At 39.7% G+C, this 24758-nt stretch overlaps 5 protein-coding genes across 5 annotated transcripts; 1 reads left to right on the top strand and 4 right to left on the bottom strand.

Annotated features, from left to right (window-relative positions):
• Positions 1–19: 19 nt before the first annotated feature.
• Positions 20–2261, bottom strand: LOC145443636 (uncharacterized). The gene has a single exon (XM_080321572.1). It carries the CDS (start codon positions 1421–1423, stop codon positions 566–568), a length of 858 nt encoding a protein of 285 aa, XP_080177698.1. The 5' UTR covers positions 1424–2261; the 3' UTR covers positions 20–565.
• Positions 1374–4924, bottom strand: LOC145443633 (uncharacterized). The gene has a single exon (XM_080321566.1). The coding sequence runs from the start codon at positions 4486–4488 to the stop codon at positions 2305–2307; it is 2184 nt and encodes a 727-aa protein (XP_080177692.1). The 5' UTR covers positions 4489–4924; the 3' UTR covers positions 1374–2304.
• An 18-nt stretch (positions 4925–4942) lies between these two features.
• On the top strand, positions 4943–10157 carry LOC145443637 (glutathione S-transferase kappa 1-like). Its single transcript, XM_080321573.1, has 2 exons — positions 4943–5266; positions 8780–10157. The coding sequence occupies exons 1-2, from the start codon at positions 5049–5051 to the stop codon at positions 9246–9248; spliced, it is 687 nt and encodes a 228-aa protein (XP_080177699.1). The 5' UTR covers positions 4943–5048; the 3' UTR covers positions 9249–10157.
• A 1278-nt stretch (positions 10158–11435) lies between these two features.
• LOC145443634 (UDP-glucose 6-dehydrogenase-like) lies at positions 11436–14806 on the bottom strand. The gene is made up of 2 exons (XM_080321567.1): positions 13442–14806; positions 11436–12214 (listed from the first exon to the last, which is right to left on the bottom strand). The coding sequence occupies exons 1-2, from the start codon at positions 14804–14806 to the stop codon at positions 12119–12121; spliced, it is 1461 nt and encodes a 486-aa protein (XP_080177693.1). The 3' UTR covers positions 11436–12118.
• A 1961-nt stretch (positions 14807–16767) lies between these two features.
• On the bottom strand, positions 16768–22686 carry LOC145443638 (heat shock protein beta-7-like). Its single transcript, XM_080321574.1, has 2 exons — positions 22383–22686; positions 16768–19073 (listed from the first exon to the last, which is right to left on the bottom strand). Exons 1-2 carry the CDS (start codon positions 22562–22564, stop codon positions 18983–18985), a joined length of 273 nt encoding a protein of 90 aa, XP_080177700.1. The 5' UTR covers positions 22565–22686; the 3' UTR covers positions 16768–18982.
• Between the last annotated feature and the right edge of the window lie 2072 nt (positions 22687–24758).

The raw sequence follows: 24758 nt of genomic DNA, 5'->3' as shown, positions 1-24758 counted from the left end.
AATATATATAGCCTAGCGATCTGCGAAATTAAATAACATCAAGATTTGTCTATGAAAATTTTGAAACACCTCAGTATACATATATAAGAACCGTGAATGTGTCTAACCAGCAAGTATTTAATCTCAGAAATACTCAAAATTCTGGGCCAAAAGAATTCGTCAAACAGCAAAAGATTTTTTAATCTCACAAAACCTCGTTAATTGCTTTCAGAAACAAACCCAATTTATCCCAACATCAAGGAGCTGATTTTCAGCAGCAGTTAGGAAATAGCTTTAATATCATAGATTCGTCGGAAACAGCATAGAAGAAATGGATAAGAAAACAAACGTTTTGGAACGAAATGTGGTGATCTCGGAGGCTGAACTAAATTCACAGCGACCGATAAAAATTCATAACGTCAGACACACATATTACTCAAAGTATTTAAGAGAAATATGATTGTAACTCCAACAGGAATATATATATATATATATATGTATTAAAATGGCACAGTATACTTGCTCCCCATATTATCTCCAATTACAAAAAGTACCAATGAACAATAACCCACCAAACCGAAAGACATTAAATGGGAATTTGCCGCGGTTCGACTAACACTTCATTGACAGCTACATGTCCAGGTTGCATTACCGCGTACAAAATCGCATTGGCCACGTCTTCGGGATTCAAAATCTTCCCGGTGCCGGCAGTACCATACTCCCTAGCCGCATCGTTATCGATCGTGTAGTTGACAATTTCAGTGGCGCAGTCGCCCGGTTGAATGCACGTGACTCTAATATTGTGATCCTTAACCTCGTGCCGAAGACCTTGCGATAGACCTTCGACGAAAAACTTTGTGCCTGAATACACTGCCAACCCGGGGAACCCTCTTCTACCCGCGTCTGACGACATGTTGACGATATGTCCGGTATTGCGACGTACCATACCCGGCAACACACAAGATATTCCATTGGTCACACCACGGCAGTTCACGTCAATCGTTCTATCCCAGTCTGACACCATTACGTTCTTCATATGCGTGTAGTACATTACGCCGGCATTATTGATCAAAATATCAATGGGCCCGACGTTATTCTCGATATCCTCAACGACAGATTGAAACTGCGTTAAATCGGTGACGTCGAGAGCGTATTGGTACGCAAGCCCGCCCGCAGCCATTATCTGATTCTTGATAGTTTGCAAACGTCCTTGCCTTCTCGCAGCCAAGCAGACTTTGACACCCGACTGCGCCAAGCTCTTAGCTGTGGCTTCTCCGATTCCACTAGATGCACCAGTTATTAGCGCGACCTTGTTGCTGACCAATGCATTCATAGACGACATATTTCTGCTAAGTGTCGAATAGTTTGTAGCTGCAGTACAATTTAATGAATAGTTCCTGAAAAAATAACCGAAAGTCAGAAATAAACGCGTGCAATTCGTCATTACGCTTCAATATATCAAATCCCAAATTGAGTTTCTCGACTCATACACAATCACTATTCAAGTTGTAGTACACATTTCATGCATGGTCAAATAGAAATTGATCTGCCTTCACCAAAAAAGTGTCAATCATGCATTCGATTTAATTCACCCATTCGGACGACTGACCCAATCTTGAAAATAGAAGTACAAAGAAGTTACAAATCCATGCAAAAAGCGGATATCAAATCTGATAAAATAAATCTTCCATTTGAAAGTACAAGGATTCTAGCACACACAATTCTTCAAAAATGTGTTGTTAGCGAGCAGAGCAGTCGTAATGTGTGTTGCGTCATTGGTAGAAAAACGCTACGCTGTCTGATTCAGGCATTTGGCCAAGCTTTACAGTACCGTATAAGGCTATTACGTATGCATGCCAAGCCCTGGAAGAATATCTTTCTTAAAGAGGACCGTATGCAAATCAGTTACCAACCTCAACATTGGTACCAACACCTAGCAATGAGCATCAAAAAATATGCAAAACAAAATCCACCGTTTCCACAAATCAATAAACAAGGTGAGCTTGGAGATATACTGCCAAGGAGCCTAAGCCCCTTAATCTCTGCAATTGTTTAAAAATAACACATTTCTGGCCAGGTAACTCAATTGCCTTTACATTGCTTATTGTAATAGTTACGACTGAGGTAATAGGTGGCAGGAAAAGCAGGAGTCAGTTCCATCATAAACAAGCCGGCCCTTGTTAAGTGGAGAATGACAATGGCATTTTGGAGGGGAGCCAGTCTTTCACCAGTAATTTGGAAAAGACATCTCATTTGGTTGGTGTCAATGGTCCAATTCCATGTGACAATTTTACTTCAATGTCATGAAATGCAAAATGAAGCATATCACGAGCTGTCGCTTTCTTCGATAACAGACTTCACCTCTGACTTTATAATCCTACCGAGCTCAGCATTCCAAAATGTCGATTCATCGAGATCGCCTTCAAAAAATTCATGTAACCAAACCAAAACGGATTGATGGACATGTGGCCTTCGATAACCCGGAATACCACGTGGGTAGACGTTGATACAGGAATGCAGTAAGCACACCGCAGATCTGATGATAGTTTTTCGCTTTTCATCAACTCCACTCTTAGTCTTCCATAATTGCAATTGAGAATATAAAAGCGAATCGACACCGATATATATCTCCGAAAAGCAAGAATGTTCGATCAGTAATACTTGATGGTTCGCAATCAAATTCGATAAAAAATACAATGCCTCAGTCATCAGCTGACTCCAACAGCCGTCATCCCGACATGTTTGCGCCCCTATCACATCGGTAACATGGCATAAAACACTAGGACAATCATTTCCAGACTTGACTAAATCAACAGCGAAATCCGGACATGATGAAACGGCAGAATTTAAAAGAGTAATTGCGCTACTTTCAACTTCAATATTGGAGTGCGTCAAGAGAGGAAGCAACGTTCGAAGCCGAATGACTTGCTTGAAACTATCGTGGACACAGTTATCGGAACGGCCTGCGTGAATTTTGAGTACTTTTAAAAGAAGAATGATTATTACGTCCTCCCTAGCAGAGTTGAATTTCCATCGTGCGATGTCACATAGTCTGCAAATAACCGCCAATAAGTCACAGTTTTCTTTCAACTGTAGGGTATCCGGTAGATGCTCACAAATCGCGATTAACAAATGCAAAGCGGACAAAGCATTTTTGATAACAATGCCTGCACTTGCAACTATGGGTGCTGATTTTTCATGTTTAATTGCAGTGGATAGATCACTACGTGCAGTGTGGTATGATGAGGTATTTTCGGGGGTAGCATGCGCTACGTTCAGCGCCGGTACATCTTGAACTGATGCAAATGCTTTTATATGATTACGTACTACGTCCAGCAGCCCGGAAGCATTATCTTGAAATGACGCGTGTCTTGAATTATCGAACAGTGCCATACACCTTGGATTTGATAATAGGTATCTCCTCAAATTTGAATCAAAATTTCTTGAAGACGTAGCGTTATCTGCGTGGTATTCCCCGGACTGTTGAGGTCGCTCTACATTGTCTGATAGCATTACATCACGATACCTAAAAACACTCGGACAATACTGGAGAATGCTTTGCCCGCAACCTTTTTTTAGTAGTACTCTTGACTGAAGGTGACAATTACGTGATCTGTGTGGCTTCAATGCATCACTACTGGCATCTGATGGATCATGGACTCGAGATGATGTCGAAACTTTCGCCATTTTCTCGAGAGGTGCATCTGTGAAAGTTGTGACACTCAAATGTTTTGCGGATGTCATTCTGGGACTTTCTGGCTTTATGAGTTTGATTTTTTTAGGGTTAGTCAATGAATTTATTGTCGCCTGTGTACAGTTCCATCCGTCTTCGGATAAACCATTGCCAGAATTTACCGAGGTCTTTTTAGGACTCCGAGATTTCAAAGTAGAATTCTGCTGCTCCAAAGTCTTTACTTTTGATTTCAAATTTCGTATCAAGTTCTGCGACTCTTGGAGTTCCGCTTGTTTGAATTGAAAGTCGTCCTTAAATTTCTCCATTTTGGTTTGCATTTCTTTTTCCCGCTCGGAATTTTGCTGATGTTGGTTATGTTGCAATTCGACCGTTTTCATTCGTTCTTGGTGGACTTGCTTCTCGGCATTTGATAGCCTGTCGCGAAGCACTAATGTCTCTCCATTCTTACGATTGAATGAAATTTGCAAATCACTTATTTTCTTCTCATAAATCGACAATTTACTTTTCAAGTCTGAGATTAGCTTTGTATCACTGGTTCCAGTTTTTTCAATAGTTTTAGGCTGAGGTTCATTGAACGTGAAGTTATTGCCTACGGCTTTAGAAGAGGTGCTTCTTTGGTTATTTTGCGCCGTGTGCCGCAGTTCCGCCTGAGACGCAATAAATTCCAATTCTTCGCCTGTTATATCATCAGCAAAAGGATCATCGTCATCAAATCCGTATCCGTTATCGTTGCTGGAAACTCGTGGTTTTTTGCTCGCTGGTATGCCATCTGGTTGGTTCTCACTCTTTCTAGTAGAACGTTGATAAGCACACATCCTTCCCTGCTAAATTAACCCGCTCACCAACAAACTTCGTTTCAAAACATGGTAGGCTGGCGCATTTGTTAGCAACAAACTAAATCAAGTGAGGCGAAACGACTTTAGACCATAAAATATTGTAGGGTAGGTGGATGGGAATCATACAGTGCAAAATTTGCACCATACGATAAACAAATAAAATCAGTGAAATTGCAAAACATATACACAGCGATTCACAAGACTGCACCCGATGACTAACCCGATAACCACTAACCATAGGCTATACACTAATTAACCAGTCTTTTTGGTGCAGCGTTGTCCATCGCTTATACAGTATGCAATAAGTACATTGTTCCAGTTTTTTCATGTTCCAGTTTGTTTTTCAATGTCGAATTTTATGGAGACCAATGATATATTTATATATATTTATATATATCAATGTTGACCGACCGGCTGCAAAAATCAACTTGTAGGGACATTCACTCAACTGTAACATAATAAGTTGCGCAACAGCCACAGAGAAAAACGAATTCATGATATAGATGTGTCTGACAGTGACAGTTTGAGTTATAGTCCTCATGTTGCCCGGAAGATGCGTCGTGGAGCTGTTGTACGACGTTGTGTCGCCTTATTCTTATGTTGGATTCGAAATCATGACTAGATGCAGTCGAGAATGGAGCAATATGGATCTAAAACTACGACCTGTCCTTGCTGGTGGCATTTTTAAAGGTTTGGGGATCGACCATACTAAATTCGTCAATACGAAATTCTCACCAACTTCCGAATCCCGTGCCAGGTCAGAATATGATAATCTTTACAATAAATCTACTTGAGACTGATGTAGAAACCGATAAAATCATAGGAAGAATCGCTGAGTGTGTTATGTTGAGTTTACCTGTCCACATTCAAGTCGAAATACAACCAATTTCTACCAAAGAAATACTAGTCCGCCCTCAAGATTACCTGAGCCAGACATGGGGTAATCGCGATTAGTAATCGTAATCGATTATGACGATTACAGCATTTTCAAGTAATCGTAATCGCAATCGATTACATTCGAAAAAATTCCGAAGTAATCGTAATCGACTACTTTCCACATCTAATCGATTTCTTCGTGAAAGAACGATTACTTTTTATTTGTACAAGGACTATGACGCATATGTCATAAACTGAACATTCGTGAACAATGAAGAGATATTATACCAGGCTCGTGATAGCACAAACGTCTGATTTTCAAATGCCATTGCTCATTATTACGTCAGAAGTAGCCAATTAGCTTTGCCAGTCATTGCGTAAGAAGTATCCACAGCAAATAGACATATTCGATGTACGTACATTAGTCTGATCGTAAGAACACCCGCCGTGTTGTACATCAGGTTATCAAAACGTTTCACACGCCAGTACCTCGCAGCAGGATAATTAATCACCACTCTGCCTAGTTTAAAATAGTAACTTGTGTATTGATGTTTGGTTATGCTTATATAGTTAAACGCAGTTTGAACGATGCTGCTTGGCGAGCAGTAGGCCTATGTAGTGCGTACGTACACCGGACAAAGATCTGAAATTTTGTACTCAAATGTCAAATAAAACATTACGGTTTCCACAACGAAGCATTGAAAATCTAATCGAGTCGTTTTTGCCGTTTCTTGTAACGGCAGCTTGCTCTAGCCGCTAGGCGCTCAGCAATCACGGATAGCATGGAGGAGAAAAAATACGGGGGCGCAGACTAGATGACCTCATGGGGCCGTATCGCAACTCCGTCGTCAAAGCATCTCGATGGTGCAGGCGAAAAAGAATATCATATCTCTCTCTCTCTCTGTATTTTGACTTGAATGTGGAAATGCTCGTCGACTGCCGTGCCGGATAGCCGGCGGGATACCGTTCCACACATCAGGTCCGGCATATTTGATAGAGCGATGATCTTTTCGGTCGATCATATGATATTTGGACGACGTGGACGTGCATGTGTTTTACTCGTGCGCTTTTGATTCAGAGGTGATGAAGTCATTGAAGTATTCGGGTCAACGACCGCAGTGAAACTGATACATAAACTTGGCGATTTCTAGTTTCCGCATATCTTCTATGTTTAGGACGCCGAATCTCTTCAGCAGCGACTTATTGGATGGGCAGCCAGGCCCCTTTGGGGCCGTAGCTATGATTCGGAGTACTTTATGCTGTAGTATCTGAAGTTTCTATTATTATAAAAGTAATTTGATTATATAGCTGGCACATGTACGTCTTATGCCCACCACATCGGTTAGCAACTTGATATTACAACGACATGCGATAACAAAACGATGATTAAGTCGAATGCAGAATTTTATGAATGAGAATCTTATTCTCCTATGTCTCTACTTGAAACGGGCGCCAATCCTCATTTCACAATTCTTTACTCAACATTGGGACCTGCCGTCATAGCCATGGGCTTATATATCATGTTAGCGTGGGCTGTAGCTAGAATCAGTACCAAAACAGTAACTCGTCCCCCAGTCCAAACGTTGGTCTTTGGCCCTCATAGGGTGATATTTTCAAGTTGAAGTCTGAATTTCGTCAATAATATTGGTAATCGCATTTTATTATTATTAAATTTTAATCCTCTCTCTGCCCCGATGTTCAGATTTACCTGTAGAGCTGGGGGCACGTAATTCATAATTATAACATCTGGTATCCTGTTTTACTTTGGTGTATGTTGTTAATTCGTGACCTCCGGTCTGTGATATAATCAAAAGATGTTGTTGTATCCCAAACGTAGCAGACTAAAAGAAAAACTTTCATGAGACGCAGACACAAATTGTCATGTCTTTAATGCTCTGTGGGTGCCCGGGTGGCATTTTCATTGTGGGCTCAGATTGGAAGGACCGTGGACTATTAGTCACGCCCACCCAGCGCGGCTATTGGCAATCGACACATACCGTAAGTTTCGGCCAAGGTCTTTCTTCAGTAGCACACTTCGTGACGTCGCGTCTTGGTCGAAACGGCATATGTCTTTTGCCGTGTCGTGGCACGGTATTGACTGGAACCTAAATTCCTTTTGCTATAAACTAGGGTTGCATTTAAAACAAAAATTTCAAATAAACATGTTTGAATCATGTTTTTTTAGCCATGACGTCACCAATGTGTATTGAAATTGACATTAAAAAATATAGGGTAAATATAGCTCCTTTGACGAAATATCTGTCGTATAACTGTTGAACCGACTATTTTGAGGGTTCCAACCATCCCATATCGATGTACGTCGGCTGAATCGGGTGGTTACTATCCGTATAGGCCCATTCAACATGTTTTTTGAAAAGTATTTACACAATTATGGCATAATTTTACAACCTAAAAAAACACATTTTTTTTTAAGTCTTTGTTCAAAACATGTTAAAACAAAGTGTTTTAAACAACCATTTGTTTTAAATGCAGCCCTACTATAAATAATGTAGGCTATGCTTTTTTTGTTGAGGGGAAGACGTATGCATTTCAAAATCAAGCTTATCTAGAGACAATTTTCTACTCAATTTAATCTCTCGAAAGTACTCAATAATTTATGTTGGTCTACGAGATACTTTGAGTCATCTTCGATCTCGCTCCTCACCCTATTTGGAAATTTGGGGTGCAGCAGTCAAGGACCTCGCAAGAATGCAAATCGTTGGGTGCGATAGAACGTCCTCTATAAAAATGGGCAATAGGTAGGCTCCATTATGACGCAACAAGCAAATGACGCATCTTTTTTAAATGAAGTTTGTTATCTCATTAGGCCTTTTCAGCGCAATCCATATATTGTCTTCCAATAAAAATTCTAACATGCAAAATAAATGTAATCGTGAGTAATCGTGATTACTTTTCCAATGTAATCGTAATCGACTACTTCCTGATTTTGCTGTAATCGTAATCGTGTCATTCGGAAGTAATCGTAATCGCAATCAATTACATTCATGAAGTAATCACCCCATGTCTGACCTGAGCACGACCTGACCTATCCATCTTGCCTCCTGTATCATGTCACCCCATTTTTTGTTTCTTGCTTTTTATTATACTATCTTCTTTTACTTTTCATTCAGCGTGCATGCCTATTCTTTACATCGCTTAGGCCCTAGGCCAAGGTGAATGTCTGATTTCAAAGACTACAGTAGCCTACTTCAAGTCATTTCAACACCTTCCTATCTTTTCATTGTATTGCATTTTTGTGGTGTATTGAACTGATGAAAATTGCTAATAAACCGAACTGAAGATTTAGAATTGTTTATGGGGATGTCCAACATAAAATATAACTGTAATAATAACTCATCGAGATTGCTGATATGCCAGTTAGCAATAATTTCAGATACAATCAGATGGAAATCAAACGATTCGCAACACACTACGATGTACCATTCAATCACCCAGCAGACTTCAAGTCATATCAAAGGAGAGGATCGCTCAGAGCGCAAAGATTGGTAAAAGCAGTACAGATAGATCATCCCGAAAGACTTGAAGACATCTCGAGATCGTTATCGCAACGAGTCTTTATAAACGATCTGGACATATACGAGGATGACAGCCTATTACAAGCCTGTACTAAAATTGGATTTTCACAACTCGAAAGTAGTAATCTCCTCAAACGTATATCTGATGAGGATGTAAAGACATCCTTGAAAAGCTCCACTGAAAAAGCTGTAAAGGAAGGCGTATTTGGGGTACCAACATATTTCCTTATAGACCGCACAGGAGAGAAGGAAATGTTCTTTGGCAGCGATCGAATTTTTATGATCGCGCATCGACTGGGTGAAAATTGGATGCCAAATACTAGATAGTGATCCGGCGACAGGTGTTCGTTAAGTAACTACTTTTACGTTTTCGGAGTGAAGGAGATTTGACTACTTGTACTACTTACTCGAGTGACTGTTTTTTTACTACCACAGATTTTTTGTAAAAACTTCTTATACTTTTTAAACATTGAATTTTGTAAAGAGAATGTAGTTTTGGGATCTGTTTCCATCATGTTTGTGACTTGAACTGTCAACTGCGCCTGTATGAAGCTAACTGAATATATTTTTGAAAGTTACAGCAATTTGAAGTTTCATTATTCATTTTGTGTTAGTCGCGAAGATGCACCCCGCGATGTCAACAGTAGCTATCATCAATCAAATGTAAAAATTATGTGGAGTGTAGAGCAAATCTACTTTTCAACTACTTTTCATTTCATAATTTTTTTCCACTTGAAGTAGTTTTGACAGGTTTTAAAGATGGCTACTTCTATTTATAATTGGGTAAAGTGAGTTCAAACTACTTAGGTCAAAATGCTTCTACTCTTATGGAGTGATAAAGTAAGTTCTGTGTGCTTGATACCCGCGTTGTTGATTTTGACTGCTACTACAACGATTTTTACAGCAACATTACGTGCCTTTTACATTTCAAAGTAGAAAGTGCTGTGTGGATGGATTTGCATTAATTTTATTTTATCATAACCAGGCGCCCAGGCGATTGAACTCCTGTTATCACAATAACAGAATCCGGAAAATTTCATCTAAATGTGGTGAGGTGTTCCTATGACTAACACAGAATGACTATCTTGCATTTTTAAGTGGACTGGGGATTGCCTAGTTGAAGTCTGTGATGATTCCTAATACCAATCTACCTCCTCACACTAGTTGGAGCAATCTATTTCCTAGTTCTTGTGATTATGAGAGACGCTTGTAATGTTTAAATACCTTGTTTATGAATTTGTGTGGTGTCTTGCAAGCGCAAGTAATGGCCACCCTCGGTCCTAGCAACAAGCAATGATCAGTTTATCACACACACGTCAAGCATGCTCTCAGCTCTGAGGAAATGTAGCGCTCAGAACAGCAGTTATACTATTGGTCTCCTGAATGCCTGAATCATAATTGACCGTGCATTCGTATTGAGTTGAGTGAATTTAAACTGGCAAAATTTCTATATCTTATCGCTGTCTTAACTTAACTGTGAGAGTCAATACGGATGCCAGGTGTATAATATATGTCGAAATCTTCGACTATGGTTTGTCCAGCTCAATATGTCGTGTTGAGCAGATGGCCTAGCTAGATAAGAGTTGATATCAAGAGGTCAAGTAAAATGATAAAGAGGGTTCAAAAAATTTCCACACTGAGTAACAGCTATACACTAATTACACATAAAGTAGTAGCCTGAGATTCACAGTCAACCGATGCTGTGATTTAGTTCCCAGAAACATGGTGGAGATTTGGACATTCAACCCATCAATTTCTGGCTATAATTACCACCATAGCAATTCTGCATGCATGGTATTTTTTATTATACTTACTCTGTCACTGACAACCAATTGTCTTCAGCTTCCAGTTACAGAGATATCCCAACACCAAGCTACACAACAGTGATATAGATCAAGGAATATATTCACTACACTTATATATAACAATAAATAACTTGCTACAAATGAAGCGTATCGACTAACTGACACAGTATAGTTACAGTATAAAAATGTCTTATTGGAGCATGAAGATTTTTGGCGTGTGTCACTCTCAAATCATCGAAGATGTAGGCCTGGGTGTTTCCATCCAGAAGAGTGTACTTCACACTAACCCAAGCAACTGGGTATCAGTTAGTGACATTTGATGAATTACAATGAATGGGATAGGTTTAGTATGAACACACAAAACTATATCAGAAAGAAAAATAACAGCTCAACAAAATTATTCATTACTAAAGCATCTTATAGCATCCTAACTGTACCATATCATCAAGCCCATAACAGCACTTACAATAAGCAATGGTGAGTACAAGGCACATCGAATGTGGAGTTAATTGCTCGGATTAGCCCAGTACATGGAAGTTTATGGAAAGGTTTGTTTTGTATCAAAGAGTGTAGTACGAACAGGACAGCGGTAGTCTGCAACAAAACAATATCGCAGGTGACCAGTTGTTATATATTCAAGAAGCAAGGGAAAGGTATATTCAAGAAGCAAGGGAAAGGTAATGAGATTTAGTAATTTCTAAACAACTGCTAATACAATTGCACCATTCAATTTCTGAACATTCTAAGTGTAGTGCTCAACCAACTCCAATTACGGCAGTAAGAATTATAGAGCCATACAACAGAAAGTGCTTGCGCTGGTATGAACATTTCTAACAGAATCACGTAGCATATAACAAATAATAATCACAGACAGATACCAAAAATTATTACAATTCACACCAATACGCAAAAATATTTCCAGCATAGCCTATGCTTATAACAAGGTTCATCAACGATTCCATACTGGTATAAGCAGCCTAGTAACATGATTATCTTGTAAAAGAAGGCGAAAAATACAAAACTCTAGCAGCTGTTATCAAAATAATGTGCCACATAATTACTGAAGTCCCTGTAAGGGCTTGTAAGATAAATAGAAATGTGAATGATATACAATACGCAAGTTTCATAAAAGGAGGAGATTGCTACGAAATAGGCATGTGGAAGTCCTTCAAATGATAAAAAAGACACAGCTACAAATACACAAATCAAGACAATACCGTCTCCTGTGCATGTAAAAGCAGAAAATGACTTTTTCCCTTGAAGATATGTCATATTAAGCAATAGTGCATACAGTATCATGATTCTACAAAAAAGTGTGCCCGACAAAGTTGATTGAAGTGATACTTGAAATCAATTCGAATGTTTGTATGCAGTCCCTATCTTCACTTTCACCTATGGCAATACTCTTGATGTAGGAGAGAGTATATTATTCCCATTGTTGTGCGTGAATACCGTCCCTTGAGAAACAGTTTTTCCAATTGCTTCAACCTGGAAGAGTTGAAGAGGACAATTTAAATAACCTAATTGCCGGTGTCTTCTTCTGCCAATCTACAGTTGATACTATATGATGGCTAGTAGTCATTGACTACATCAGAAGCGTCTTATGGGTTATTTCTAGGAAAAGTCTGGATAATTGCAGACAAATTGTCAATTAATTGGAAGCACATGGAAGAGTACCGCCTGTAGGAATTTGATGACAAATCAATTAGTGTCTATTGTTGTCTATCAATGACCTAGCATTAGCAACTTCAATCAAACTAAAGTATACATTGATACAATGTAGTGCAGATAATGAGAGTGAATCACTACATGCCTCCTTACATAGGCTATTAAAATTATTTTGATTATTGCTGAAATTGGATATCAGTTTATTGTTAGTAATGAGACAAATTAAATGAAAGTAGGCTACATTCTTATGTAGGGAATGTAATTTTGTAATGAGAGCAACATGAATTCACCACTGAAATTATGGCTGACCTATATGTTTAGTGAATTGCAACTCTGCAACGCGCAATCATCTTTACATTGAATTTGAAAGACCGTTTTCACCGCTAAAAATTGTTCAGCCATTGCTTATTAATGAGTGAATATTTGTTGATCCAAATATGCTCGAATTACAAGTGATTGATACTCTTCGTGCTGGTATCGATATTAATGGTCATTCACATACCAACGAATACCAACACTAGAAAGAAAAAAAAACACAAATCAATTTAATGTCCAATATGGCATTGGCTTTGAGCTTCAAGAAGTGTGTCAAAGCAAGGCATAATTGCAGAGAATGCAGTACGCACTGTAGGTGCTTGAGGTGGTCATCGGTCGATCGATTGCGGTATTATTTGAGCGCGAGCATACTTTTTGGCGTGATTTGAGTAACAAAATCGTTGCTGAGTAGAGAATCGCTACTCGACAGCAGAGGAATTGGTCTCCACCCTTAATTATTAACTCCAGACTCCAAGCCAAGCAAGCGTTATTTTATGAATATGAATTTTTGTTTGTTTGTTATAAATTGTTTTTTTAATATTTTTGTGGGATTTTCAAACGTCAATGGGAGCCGCGGTTTGGAATCACTGATGTAGACAAATTATGATGCAAGGTGTTATGTGAGCTGTAGACCTAGTCATCGCACTATCAGTCAAACTAACAAGGTGCAAAGATATTTAAAATAATAAAATTGGAAAATCTGATTATGAAACTCAATAACGTAACACCTACTTGAAATCCAATGCTCGTAAGCTCGGCGTGATCGAGTATTCCACGTCCGTCGAATATAAACGCCGGTTTCAGCATGCAATCGAATATTCTCTTATAGTCGAGCGTTTTAAACGCGTCCCACTCCGTACAAACAGCGATAGCGTGAGACTCTTTACATGCTTTGTAAGGATCCGTTTCTGTCGTCACAAGTTCTGCGACTGTTTCTTCCGAAGCTATGGTGGGGTGGCTCAAATCGCTGACGATTTGCCTTCTCGATACTTTCGGGTCGCAAATCGAGAGTTTGGCACCTTCGTCGAGCAAGTACTTTGCCACATAAATCGATGAAGATTCTCTTGTGTCACCCGTGTCTTTTTTGAAAGCGAATCCAAAAATAGTGATTCTTTTCCCGGCGACAGTGTTGAAAAGGCACCCGATTATACCGCTCGCGAATCTCTTCCTCTGATAATTGTTGATCTCGATAACCTGCTGCCAATACTGGGCCACTTTTGGCAGGTTCAAACACTCGCACAGGTACACCAAATTGAGGACGTCCTTCTGAAAGCAGCTACCACCAAATCCGACAGACGCTTTCAAAAACTTGTCGCCAATCCTCGAATCCATTCCGATAGCTCGCGCTACTTCATTGACATCAGCCCCAGTGGCTTCACAAACAGCGCTCATCGCATTGATGCTGCTTATGCGTTGTGCCAGGAACGCATTAGCAGCCAGCTTCGACAGCTCCGAAGACCACGTGTTCATCGTGATAATTTTCTCTCTCGGAACCCAATTTGCGTAGACATCGACTAGTTTCTGAATCGCGGCCCGACCTGCTTCGCTATCCTCCCCACCGATAAGCACACGGTCGGGATGGATCAGATCTTGTATAGCGGTTCCTTCCGCTAAAAACTCCGGATTGGATAACACTTGAAAATTGATATCAAGATTCATGTTGGAACTAAGTATTCTTTGAATACTGGCAGCGGCTTTGACAGGCACCGTGCTTTTTTCGATGACGATTTTGTCAGATTTTGCGACGGCAGCTATTCTCCTGGCACATGCTTCTACGTATTTCAAGTCGGCGGCCATGCCTTTTCCAACGCCGTACGTTTTTGTCGGGGTGTTGACGGATATGAAAATAAAATCAGCGTCATTGATTTCCTTATCGATGTCAGTGGAGAAGAAGAGATTTTTTCCACGTTGTGATTTCACAATGTCGTCCAGCTGAGGTTCGTAGATCGGCAGTTCATCGGAGTTCCATGCGGCAATCCTTTTGTCGTTAATGTCAACTATCGTCACAGTCACGTGCGGACACATTTTCGCGATTACGGAACATGTTGGACCGCCTACGTACCCAGCTCCGATGCAACAGATTTTAGCAGAAGCCATAATCTATTATATCGAGATAATTCAGAACTGGTAGGTACAAAATGTGTTTTTTATCAACTTGCGCCTGATTTTTAACACTTCTAAAGACAAGGAAGCAGTTGATGAAAGAATTTAAATAATAACAACACAAGAGAGTCGTTGATTGGCCCATAATTACTGATGAGTTCCTGTGTTTAGCATAGAGTCGCACCCTGCCAACTACGTCACTAATTTTGATCAAACACAGCAACTTTGCTACTGAAATCCGTTGATAGATGGGGTTGGCAAAGTTGGTGATCCATTGCCCTAGGCAAAATAGACAGCGGTTCGAGTCTCTCCTAAATCATATTTCAAGGTGTCAAAAGGTGTAGGAAATGTAGGAATATCATCTCTCGTGCAAAGTTGCAGCATATTTCCAAGTAGGAATATGGAAGTCACCGATCTTAAAGTTCTCAAAGCACATTAATTCTATATATATACTAGCCTACATATAGGGTTACCATATTTTGAGATCCGAAGAAGAGGACACTTTGCAAAAAATTCTGAAAGTTCCAGTACTGGCTAACAAAACTGGTGAATTTGAAAACGTTTCTACCAACAGTACAGTACTGTGTTGTCTAAAAAAAGTATCATTTTGATTGACTCCCGCATTACCCACTTTTCTGCAATTCTGCCTATGAGTCCACTTTTTGATGGGATTTCAATACTTTTTCTGAAAAAAATAGAGGACATTCAGGCGTGATCTGAGGACAATTACTATTTATAGTGAAAAAAGAGAACTCCAAGTTGTCTCGACACCTTCCTATCTTTTCATTGTATCGCAGTCTTGTGATGTTTTGAAACGATGAAAATATTAATAAACCTGATTGATTGATTGATCGTATGGTAACTGTGATACTACATCGACAACGAGTAACAGCGCCAACGGTAGAAATCCATTTACTAATCCTGCTGCTGCTACCGACTGCTGAATTAGTTACTACATTACTGATGCAACAGTGTTACAATAAAAAAAACTACGCTGATCGCTGATACTGACTAGTAAGGCTACTGAGACCACTGAGACGAAATAAGAAAGTAAACAGGAAATCAGATCCGAAGTGCCATTTCTCCTAACCTCAATGAAGCGTAACCACACCGGTGCCTTCCAGTCCTCCAGTGTGCTGTTATAATAGGCTTACCATACGTCCTCTTTTAAGAGGATTTGTCCTCTTTTTTGACTTTTTTGAAAGTGTCCACGGAGGACGCCCTTTTGTCCTCTTTTTTGAAAATTTAGGTCAGATTCAGAGCAAATTGCGAGTGATATGCCGCAAATTAGCGCAGAAGTGAAGATCCGGCGGGTATTTCGGAGTGAAAAACGGTGATTTTAGCTCTGAGCGAAAAGATGACCTTTTTTTAGTCATCCACCTGGCAACGTGGAGAGAAAAACGGTATTTTGAGCTCTGAGCGCCGAAGAGATGACCTTTTTTTTTTAGTCAACCGATCACAAAGTGGGAGAAATTCACCGGTTTTTGAGAATTCTTCTCCGGTTTTGCAAGTCTGAAATTTCTGAAAAAGTGTCTTCTTTTTAGATTTCCAAAATATGGTAAGCCTGTGTTATAATGTATGTAGTTTGTCATTCGAGGCGATGAGGTATTTTACATCTTCTTTCAGTCTTTCTTTACCGATTTATATAGCGATGCTATGATCAATTTTTATATTGGCTCTCTTTACGCCTTACATACCATTGGGTCTCCAACTCAAGATGATAAATATGCGATATACGAATATATTATTTACAAGCGTTCATTTATTTATATTTTAGCAGTTTAATACACCACAAAATCTCGTCAGAATGAAAACAAAATCTGAAAGATTGGAAACTTCGCACCTAGACTTACGTTTAGTTGGCTTGAAGAATCATTTTAGATTTACTGTCCGTCACAGCCATCGGCACTTCGTTGGAAGCTCAGGTGACACTGCGGCCAGCGTTTAAAGCTAACTTAAGTCAACTTCTACATGTCTAGTTGTATTACTAACAAAAACTAATCACCACCGTATATTTATAGATGACAGGTGCTAGTAGTACTGGTTTGCGCTGAAAACTTTAATTCCGCTGCTCTGGTTTGCGCTTGGTATTAGTTTGCCCTCTAGTTTACCGGACCACGACCTGGCATATCGATCTCGCCTTCCGTCACATCCACCTTTTCGTCACCCTGTCCTTTTATGTTATCTTCTTTTACTTTTCATCCAGTGTGCATGCCTGCTTTTTTTACATCGCCTAGGCCAGTTAGGTGTCTGATTTCGAAGACTACTCCGTCGTTTCGATACCTTCTTATCTTTCGTTGTATCGCAATCTTGCGGTGTTTTGAAAATATCACAGTGCTATAACCAGCTATGCTAAAACAATTCGCCTTGTTGTTGCTTGATAAAATATGCTACAACAAATTCGATGAGCCCTGCATAAGCCTATAACTGGACTGACTCCGTCAACTAGCTGACATTTCGTTTCGTATATTCCTTGGTTCGTTCATATATGCCGTGCTAAGGACTCTTCCCTCGTATTTTGTTTGAACATGGGGCGTTAACGTTATCCACATTACCAGATTTCATGCCTGTTTTACGTCAATTCTAATCTTTTCACTTCTACTTTTTCTAGCACTACAATATCCTTCGCGGCATGTGTAGGCCCACATCATGATGGAATAGATCTGTCCTGGAAATATCCTGAGATAGAAGATATTTAGCAAACACTGGACTTTTGGTTCATAAATCATTTTCATTTTCTGGTACATGAGAAACCCTTACCATTCGTGGTGACTAGATCGCCAAGCAACTTAATTCGTTATATTCGAGGTTCTTACGCAATAACCTGACATATTTGTGCTAAATTCAACACGCCGTTACGAGTCAGATATCTCGAAAAGAGTTGACCCCATACGTTACGGCAATGGGAAATGGTCACACATCGACGCCCCAAACGCTATTGAATTCACTTGCGACATGTTCGGAATTTCTATTATAGATTTGTTCAGAAACATTCACATGAAATGAACGCTTATCGAAATAGCATAAATACATAAATATGCAATAGGCCTACAATCGAATCATTATCATTTTTTTGTTATAATTTTTAATAAATCAATACACCACAAGATTGCGATTTAATGAAAAGATAGGAGGGTGCCGACTGCCGAAACGGCTTAGAATACAAATAAACGGGTAGAGTTTAGTCTTTTAGTCCGAGTAGTGAATACATCCTAAGGCATTTATTTATTCTTTGAATGCAATTAGTCGAAAACGAAAGCAACTAATAATAATGGCTGTAACGTTAGGTAGGGTTACCATGCGTCCTCCTTTAGGAGGATTTGCCCTCCATTTTCAGGTTTTTGAAAATGTCCTCGGATGACGCCTAAATGTCCTCCTTTTGGGAATTCGTCCTCCTTTACAGCTTTTAGAGCTAAGATAGTGGATAGATTCGAGTAAAAATGAGGATAAATGACGCTAAATAGGAAATCCGTGGTTCGAGCGAAAATGACGACCTTTTTTTTAGTCAACCAACATAAAGTGTGAAAGAAAAACTGTATTTCTGGAGTTGAGCCGAAAAGTTTACCGAAGTTTACCTGTTTTTAGTCAACTGATCACAAAGTCGGGAAAATATTTTTAGGGCTTGTACTCCAGTATTCTATGTTTGAATATTATGGAAAAGTGTCCTCCTTTCCCGATTCCAAAGTATGGTAACCCTAACGCTAGGTTGCTAAATATTATATATGATGAACCTAATGGCACACGCAAAGGGTTCGTATAGTATATTGACAAGCGCATTAAAGTAAAATTATGATGACGGTTCAGATGAACAGACCTTCGAGTTCTCTCCAGAACTGTAGCCTACTACAAAAGGGTCATAGATATAGACGCTTCATGAATATTTTGATAATAATATAAACTTGTAGCCAAAAAGACAGATAAAAAGATAGCTCATAAATGTAGCACCATGTTTAACGATCTAAACTCTCCATAACAATCCCTTGTATAGTAGCCTATATAATAGAAATAACTCATAAGATATTAACCATTTCTCTGACAATGTTGTAGTCTCCAATAGACTGCTCGATACTCCATGTACTGAATTCTTCGTGAAAGGAGAACAAGACTGCAGCATTATCGCGAGGGCTATCGGTTTTTAAAGAGAATTTGTATTGTAACTACCAGAAACGTTCAATGCTTTCGTGCTTTCAAAACCAGCACGCCATCTGGCAATAGTTGCGTATTGATTGTCTTTGCGTCAACCTCTGCTGGCAAATGGCATCTAAAGTCAAAAGGCGATTATAGTTAATTTCAAATTTTGACAAAGTATATGAGCTGGCAATATAGGCGAACTTCGGATGAAAATTTGGTCAGGGTCTCGGAAAATAAATTTGTTGACCATCACGTGATCCTTGTGGATCGTTGGGTTGTATTTTTCATCTGAACAAGTCACACACAATGTACAATGCGATAAGACACAATGCGATGTAATGAACAGATAGGAGGATATCGAATGACACTCAGTTGCGATCTTTTTAGACTGACATCCACCTCGGCCCTATTAAGTCATATAGCTACCAAAAAGTGTGATTCCCACACGCTATCCAAGCCCTAGGGATCCCGATATATGGGTCTTCAATACTGTGGCTATAGCCAGGAGAGTACACTCATAGCAAAATGAGTTTGAATTTCCACCCCTGTATCACCCTGATATATCGGTGTGAATGTACGTACACCCATCACACACGAAATTCGGTTAGGTTTATTACCATTTTTATCAGTTTAACACACCACAAAATTGCGATACAGAAACAGAACTACCGCGGACTTATGCCACGGTATAAATTGATTACAACATTTTAATCCAAATTGTGCATGCATAGGAACGTATAGGAAGGGATATGCACGTTGGCACATTGGATTTATGACCGCGATATAATTCTGAGTTAGGTTATGTTGTCGTGTACCACCCTTTCTGACCCTTTGGGTGTGAATACACACTCTTCGGTAAACGTGTAGTTCATAATTTCGCGTTTTGCTCAAGTTATTTTTCGTTAAAATGGTGAGTATAAATATATCCACATTGCTCGTATGCATAATAGTAGTGATCAAAATAAAACGAATTTAAAGAAATACTTGAGGATTTATTCTTTGAATTTCGCAAGAAGTTACGACTGCTTATATATATACAGGACCGTAACTGCCGCACCCCAAACTGCCCAATTGGGGTGGGCGATCTCGGAGGAGGATCGAATTCGTGAATTAACATAAATCAAAGAGATTATTTTGGAAATATATGCAAAAATTTATAGAAATAGGCAATTCGGCGTCGGCCATTACCGCACCACGATGCACCACGACATATGAAGCTATAGGCCATGTTACATATGACTCCGCGAAGTGTGCCAGAACGATCAACAGCGAGAAGACCTTGGCCGAAAAGGACTGCCCTTGTGATGACCGAAAACTTCGATAACACATATATATATGTTCAATTGTCCATAGGCGCCTAAATGGCTGGCGCAAAATGTCTCTCGACATAGTAGATAGGAGGTCACGAAATAGCATCATGTAACGAAGTCATTATACCAATGGGTATGCCCGAAGATATTTAAATATTATTTAGGGGACCTTCCATTTCCAATACACCTCACTCAGCTCTACCGGTAAATCTGATTACGTGAGCAGAGAGAGGATAAAAATTAATAGCAAGACATATGCAATTCCCGATCATATTGACGATTCAATCATGAGTAACAAAAATTTATTGCGCGTTTAGGCGACACAAGCTCACTCACTAAACGAACACCCAATGTAGATGATATGTAGCGACAAAAAGCGTATAGCCTGGCGACGGTCTGGGGGTCGAAGTTCGGTTTACCACCCCATGGCGGGCCAAGACCAACTTTTTTTTTTGGGGGGGGGTTGACGAAGTGCTGTTACGGTCCTGTATATATATATTAATGTATGTCGTAGATAGTTAAATGCAGTTGTTTTTGTTTCAGGCTTCTAATGCATGATACCACCACCCAGGGTTGTAACCAAGTCACAAGGCTCCGAGTCAGAAGTCAATCTCAATTTTATAGTTTTGACTCGAGTCAAGTCGATTCATTTTGAATTGACCACCGAGTCAAGTCCGAGTCCAAGTCACCGAGCAGAGGGTCGAGTCCGAGTCATGGTATTATGACTCGAGTCCGAGTCCAAGTCATTGTGTTGACTGCTCAGTTTCCAGTTAAAGTCTTGTTAAGCCCACTTTTTATAACGCTGTTTGGTGATATCGAATAGTTCGCATTTATAATTTACTAATTTTCCTCACTTTTAGTAGATTATGGTCGCATTTTCAATTACCAGTACCGATAGACGAAATCCCAATAGTGTGGTAACTTTACTATTCTTCGAAATTACAATGAAATGTAGCTCTTGGCCGTCTGAGTCTCGAGTCATATGACTTGGTTCGAGTCATGCGCAATGACTCGAGTCCAAGTCGAGTCAATACACAGATTGACTCGAGTCGAGTCGAGTCATTTCCGTATTTTGGGAAAATGACACGAGTCAAGTCGATTCATCAGAAAATCGTGACTCGAGTCTGACTCGAGTCGAGTCATGACTCGAGTCATTACAACCCTGCCACCACCTATCGACAAAGATCAAGGATCGTATCATCGAAATAAATTAGATTGCATTAAATGTTGTATAGGGCGCGAGAATCCAAAAGAATGTAATTGCGAGTCACCTTTCCAAATGCTATACCAACTTGATAGGCTTGGCCAGTGGTTCTGAACTGGATGCAATCACCTCTTAAAGTTGGAATCTAGAACTGTTATGGGGAATTTGACGATAAGATTGTAAAGGAAGGCATACGCGTGGGATCACCAAACTCTTCCATTTGTCCCGGCAGAAGAGTTAAGTATGATACTAGTTCGTCCATAATGTGTATCTCTTCTGCCCTAGTCGTACTATGATTTTCGCGCAATGTTGCCAGCAACAGTCGAAAGTGAGGACCTATTTCCATTGATAAATTTATTTACTAGACAACATTCCACCGAATAGTTCGTGGCGAATCGACGAATTTTTAGTACGACTCCAATCCTGTTTCTTTGGAATGGAATCAGGCTCCTATCGGACTACAGTCGTACTAGAAGAAGTATAAAAACGGCTCCACCCAATCCTGCACACTATGCTCGTTAGTAAATGTATGAATCCGGATCCCATCAAAAATTAAATTATCCGACCAATATCCCCCGAAATCCATGCCATGCACTAACACTGCATGTTAAATATTTGAGACGGACCTTCGAGCGGTACCTTACCAAAGTGTAATGCGGTCCGAATTCGAAATATTTCTAGAGCTTTAGAGAGCCATGGCTTTATTTTTAGTCAGCGGGTGCTTGGGCGGGAAAGATGATCTCGTTTAGTCACCGCGGGCTGCTTTTCCTTAGGGGCTCATTTCAACTCAAATATATTGGTCGTACGGGTCCACGAGATGAAAATGATGTGACACATCAACTCTCTTCGTCAGGTCCGAAATTATTTGGGGCAAAGGTCAATATATAAGCAAGAATAAAAGCCTGTAATTTATTTGTTGACTTACTTGTGCTTGAAACTTGCCAAAGGGACCTTTCCTCCTGGCGACCACCTCTCCGCAATAACTTCAAGGTCGTTGTTCACAGCTTTCACGATCACGTCTTCTGGTGCAAAGTCTTTCCCGATAGGCACGGAAATGGTCCATTGTTCCATCTTTGGTGACCGAAAATGACTTGTCACCGTTGCCATTATGGGTTATATGGATATTTTACTTTGGGAAAAATAATGTCGCTTTTAGGCCACCAACTCTATAGCTGATTGACTTAACTTCGCTACATAAGCTATAACACTCACGAATGGTATCGTTGTAGCTACGTCACCCTACAGCAGTGGTTATCAACCTTTTTGTATTCCCAGACCCCTTTTGGATCGTCACCGACCCCCGCGGACCCCTCAAGTTTTCGTTAAAAAATAGCTCAATTATCGTGCAACCGTCATCTGTCTTGTAGGCTAGTGATAAACAGCCACAAAATGACTTTTCTTAAATATAACGTCACACACTCACACCATATGTATAAATTGGGTACACTCTTGTTATATCGAAGCGAATTTTGCAGTTGTATTTTTTGTCTTGAAAATCCGCTCGATTTGATGTGAACAAGTGCCTAAAATCCATTTCCACAAAGATCGGTGGTGGCGAATAACGCGTAACGCTTCCGACGATAGCTTTTGGTGTGAGTTTTCAATGGACATATGAGGTCCAGCCTATAGTCATTTCCATCCATAGCATCGCATCTTGAAGTCATATCACAGGAGAAAATGAATTTCGTGGCGAGATGTCAATCCTTTCATTGGGATAGATTAGGAAAAACATTTCGGTATTTCTATTTCAAACGACTGTTTACTAATTTTTTGAGACTGTTAACTCCAAATCGTAAATGTTTTGCAAATATTTCGAAGACACCCTGTTTGACCTTGCTATATCCAACATTTCTTTTTCCACAATCCCCAACAAACATCAATATGTTTGCATCGGTAGGGTATTGGCAATTTCACAATTAAAACGAGTTCGCACAGTCGGATATTTCATCTTAGACGACCATTTTAATGATGTGAGTTTATCAATTATGAAGCGAAACTGTCTCATGCTTTCCTTAATGAAAAAAAACAGTTTAGGTTATCAATCATTTTATAAATTTAGAGGTTTCGCGGACCCCCGGAAAATGCTTCGCGGTTGAGAACCACTGTCCAAAAGTAATTCCGTGCCTTGATACCTTCCTAACCCGTTTTCCGCTCTTTCATTTCGTAAAATATAATCTCTATGTTTGTGTGAAATATAGCAATACAAAATTATAGACTCGAATTAAGAGATCAAAATATAGTGGAGATGTGTTGATATTTTCGATACGGACAGATTCAGATATCCGAGCCATCACAATCTTACTGTTATAATTTACCATACCGAATATATCCTTCGATAAACCCTGAAGGGATCCTTTCCTTATCTCTGCTATTTCTAATCACGATTTCAGTCACCACATTACGTACCAAATGGATTCCATGCCATCTTGTATTACCAATCCTTCTTCTCTACCTCACCGGTGATATATCAACTGTCTTCATCAAGTCCGACATTATTTGGGGTACAGAACCAGGCATCACAATCTTACTATAATATTTTACTATATAGTATGTCCTTATATAAATCCTGAAGGATCCTTTGCTTATCTCCGGTCACAACGGATATGTGGAAATAGTTTATCCTATTGCTCAACAGATTGCTTGTCGCTTGGCTATTTATATACCCCGTACCTTTCATGATACGTCCGGTAAGGAAGTTCGCGCTTCTCATGAACTTCGTATTTACTGATGAATCACAATAGTGCAGAATGGTGTTGTGCAAATCGTTCGAATTATATAGTTGCAGATAGAGTCACGGCATACTAGTCTGGTAGAATGCTGCAGTAAGAATAACTGCGCAGGTATATGAAATGTATTTTTAAAATAAAGTCAAAGTGAAACACCGTTCTCAAGGGAACGTCAATGGATGAACAGGCCTAATGCATAGTGAGGGGCGTGAGATGAATATCGCACGAAATCGTCATAAGCGGCATCACGGATCAGAATAGAAATTTCTTATAGGCATGCTGGGTTTGCCATGGTTTAATGTCGCAACCGGTAATTTTGTACAAACCCAGCCAATTATATTTATATATAAGGGGTTTGTCGATGTCATACTAACTGATTTAAAAACAACATGTGCTTAAACCGCGGCTGAATTAAGCCTTGTTATTAGGGATGGTGTGAACGTGAGGTTCACGTTCGCGTTCTGTGTGTGAACCTCGGAAATTTAGAGGTTCGTGTTCACAACAGAACCTTGGTAGGTTCTGCACTGTGAACCTTTTAGTAAATTGTAATTTTCACTCCATTATATGATCTTTGG

This window comes from Botryllus schlosseri, chromosome 7 (genome assembly GCF_051294905.1).
Source record: "Botryllus schlosseri isolate E-star chromosome 7, Bs_hap1, whole genome shotgun sequence".
NCBI lineage: Eukaryota > Metazoa > Chordata > Ascidiacea > Stolidobranchia > Styelidae > Botryllus > Botryllus schlosseri.
The sequence above is the reverse complement of the archived record's forward strand: the minus strand, read 5'-3'. Positions and strand labels throughout refer to the sequence as shown.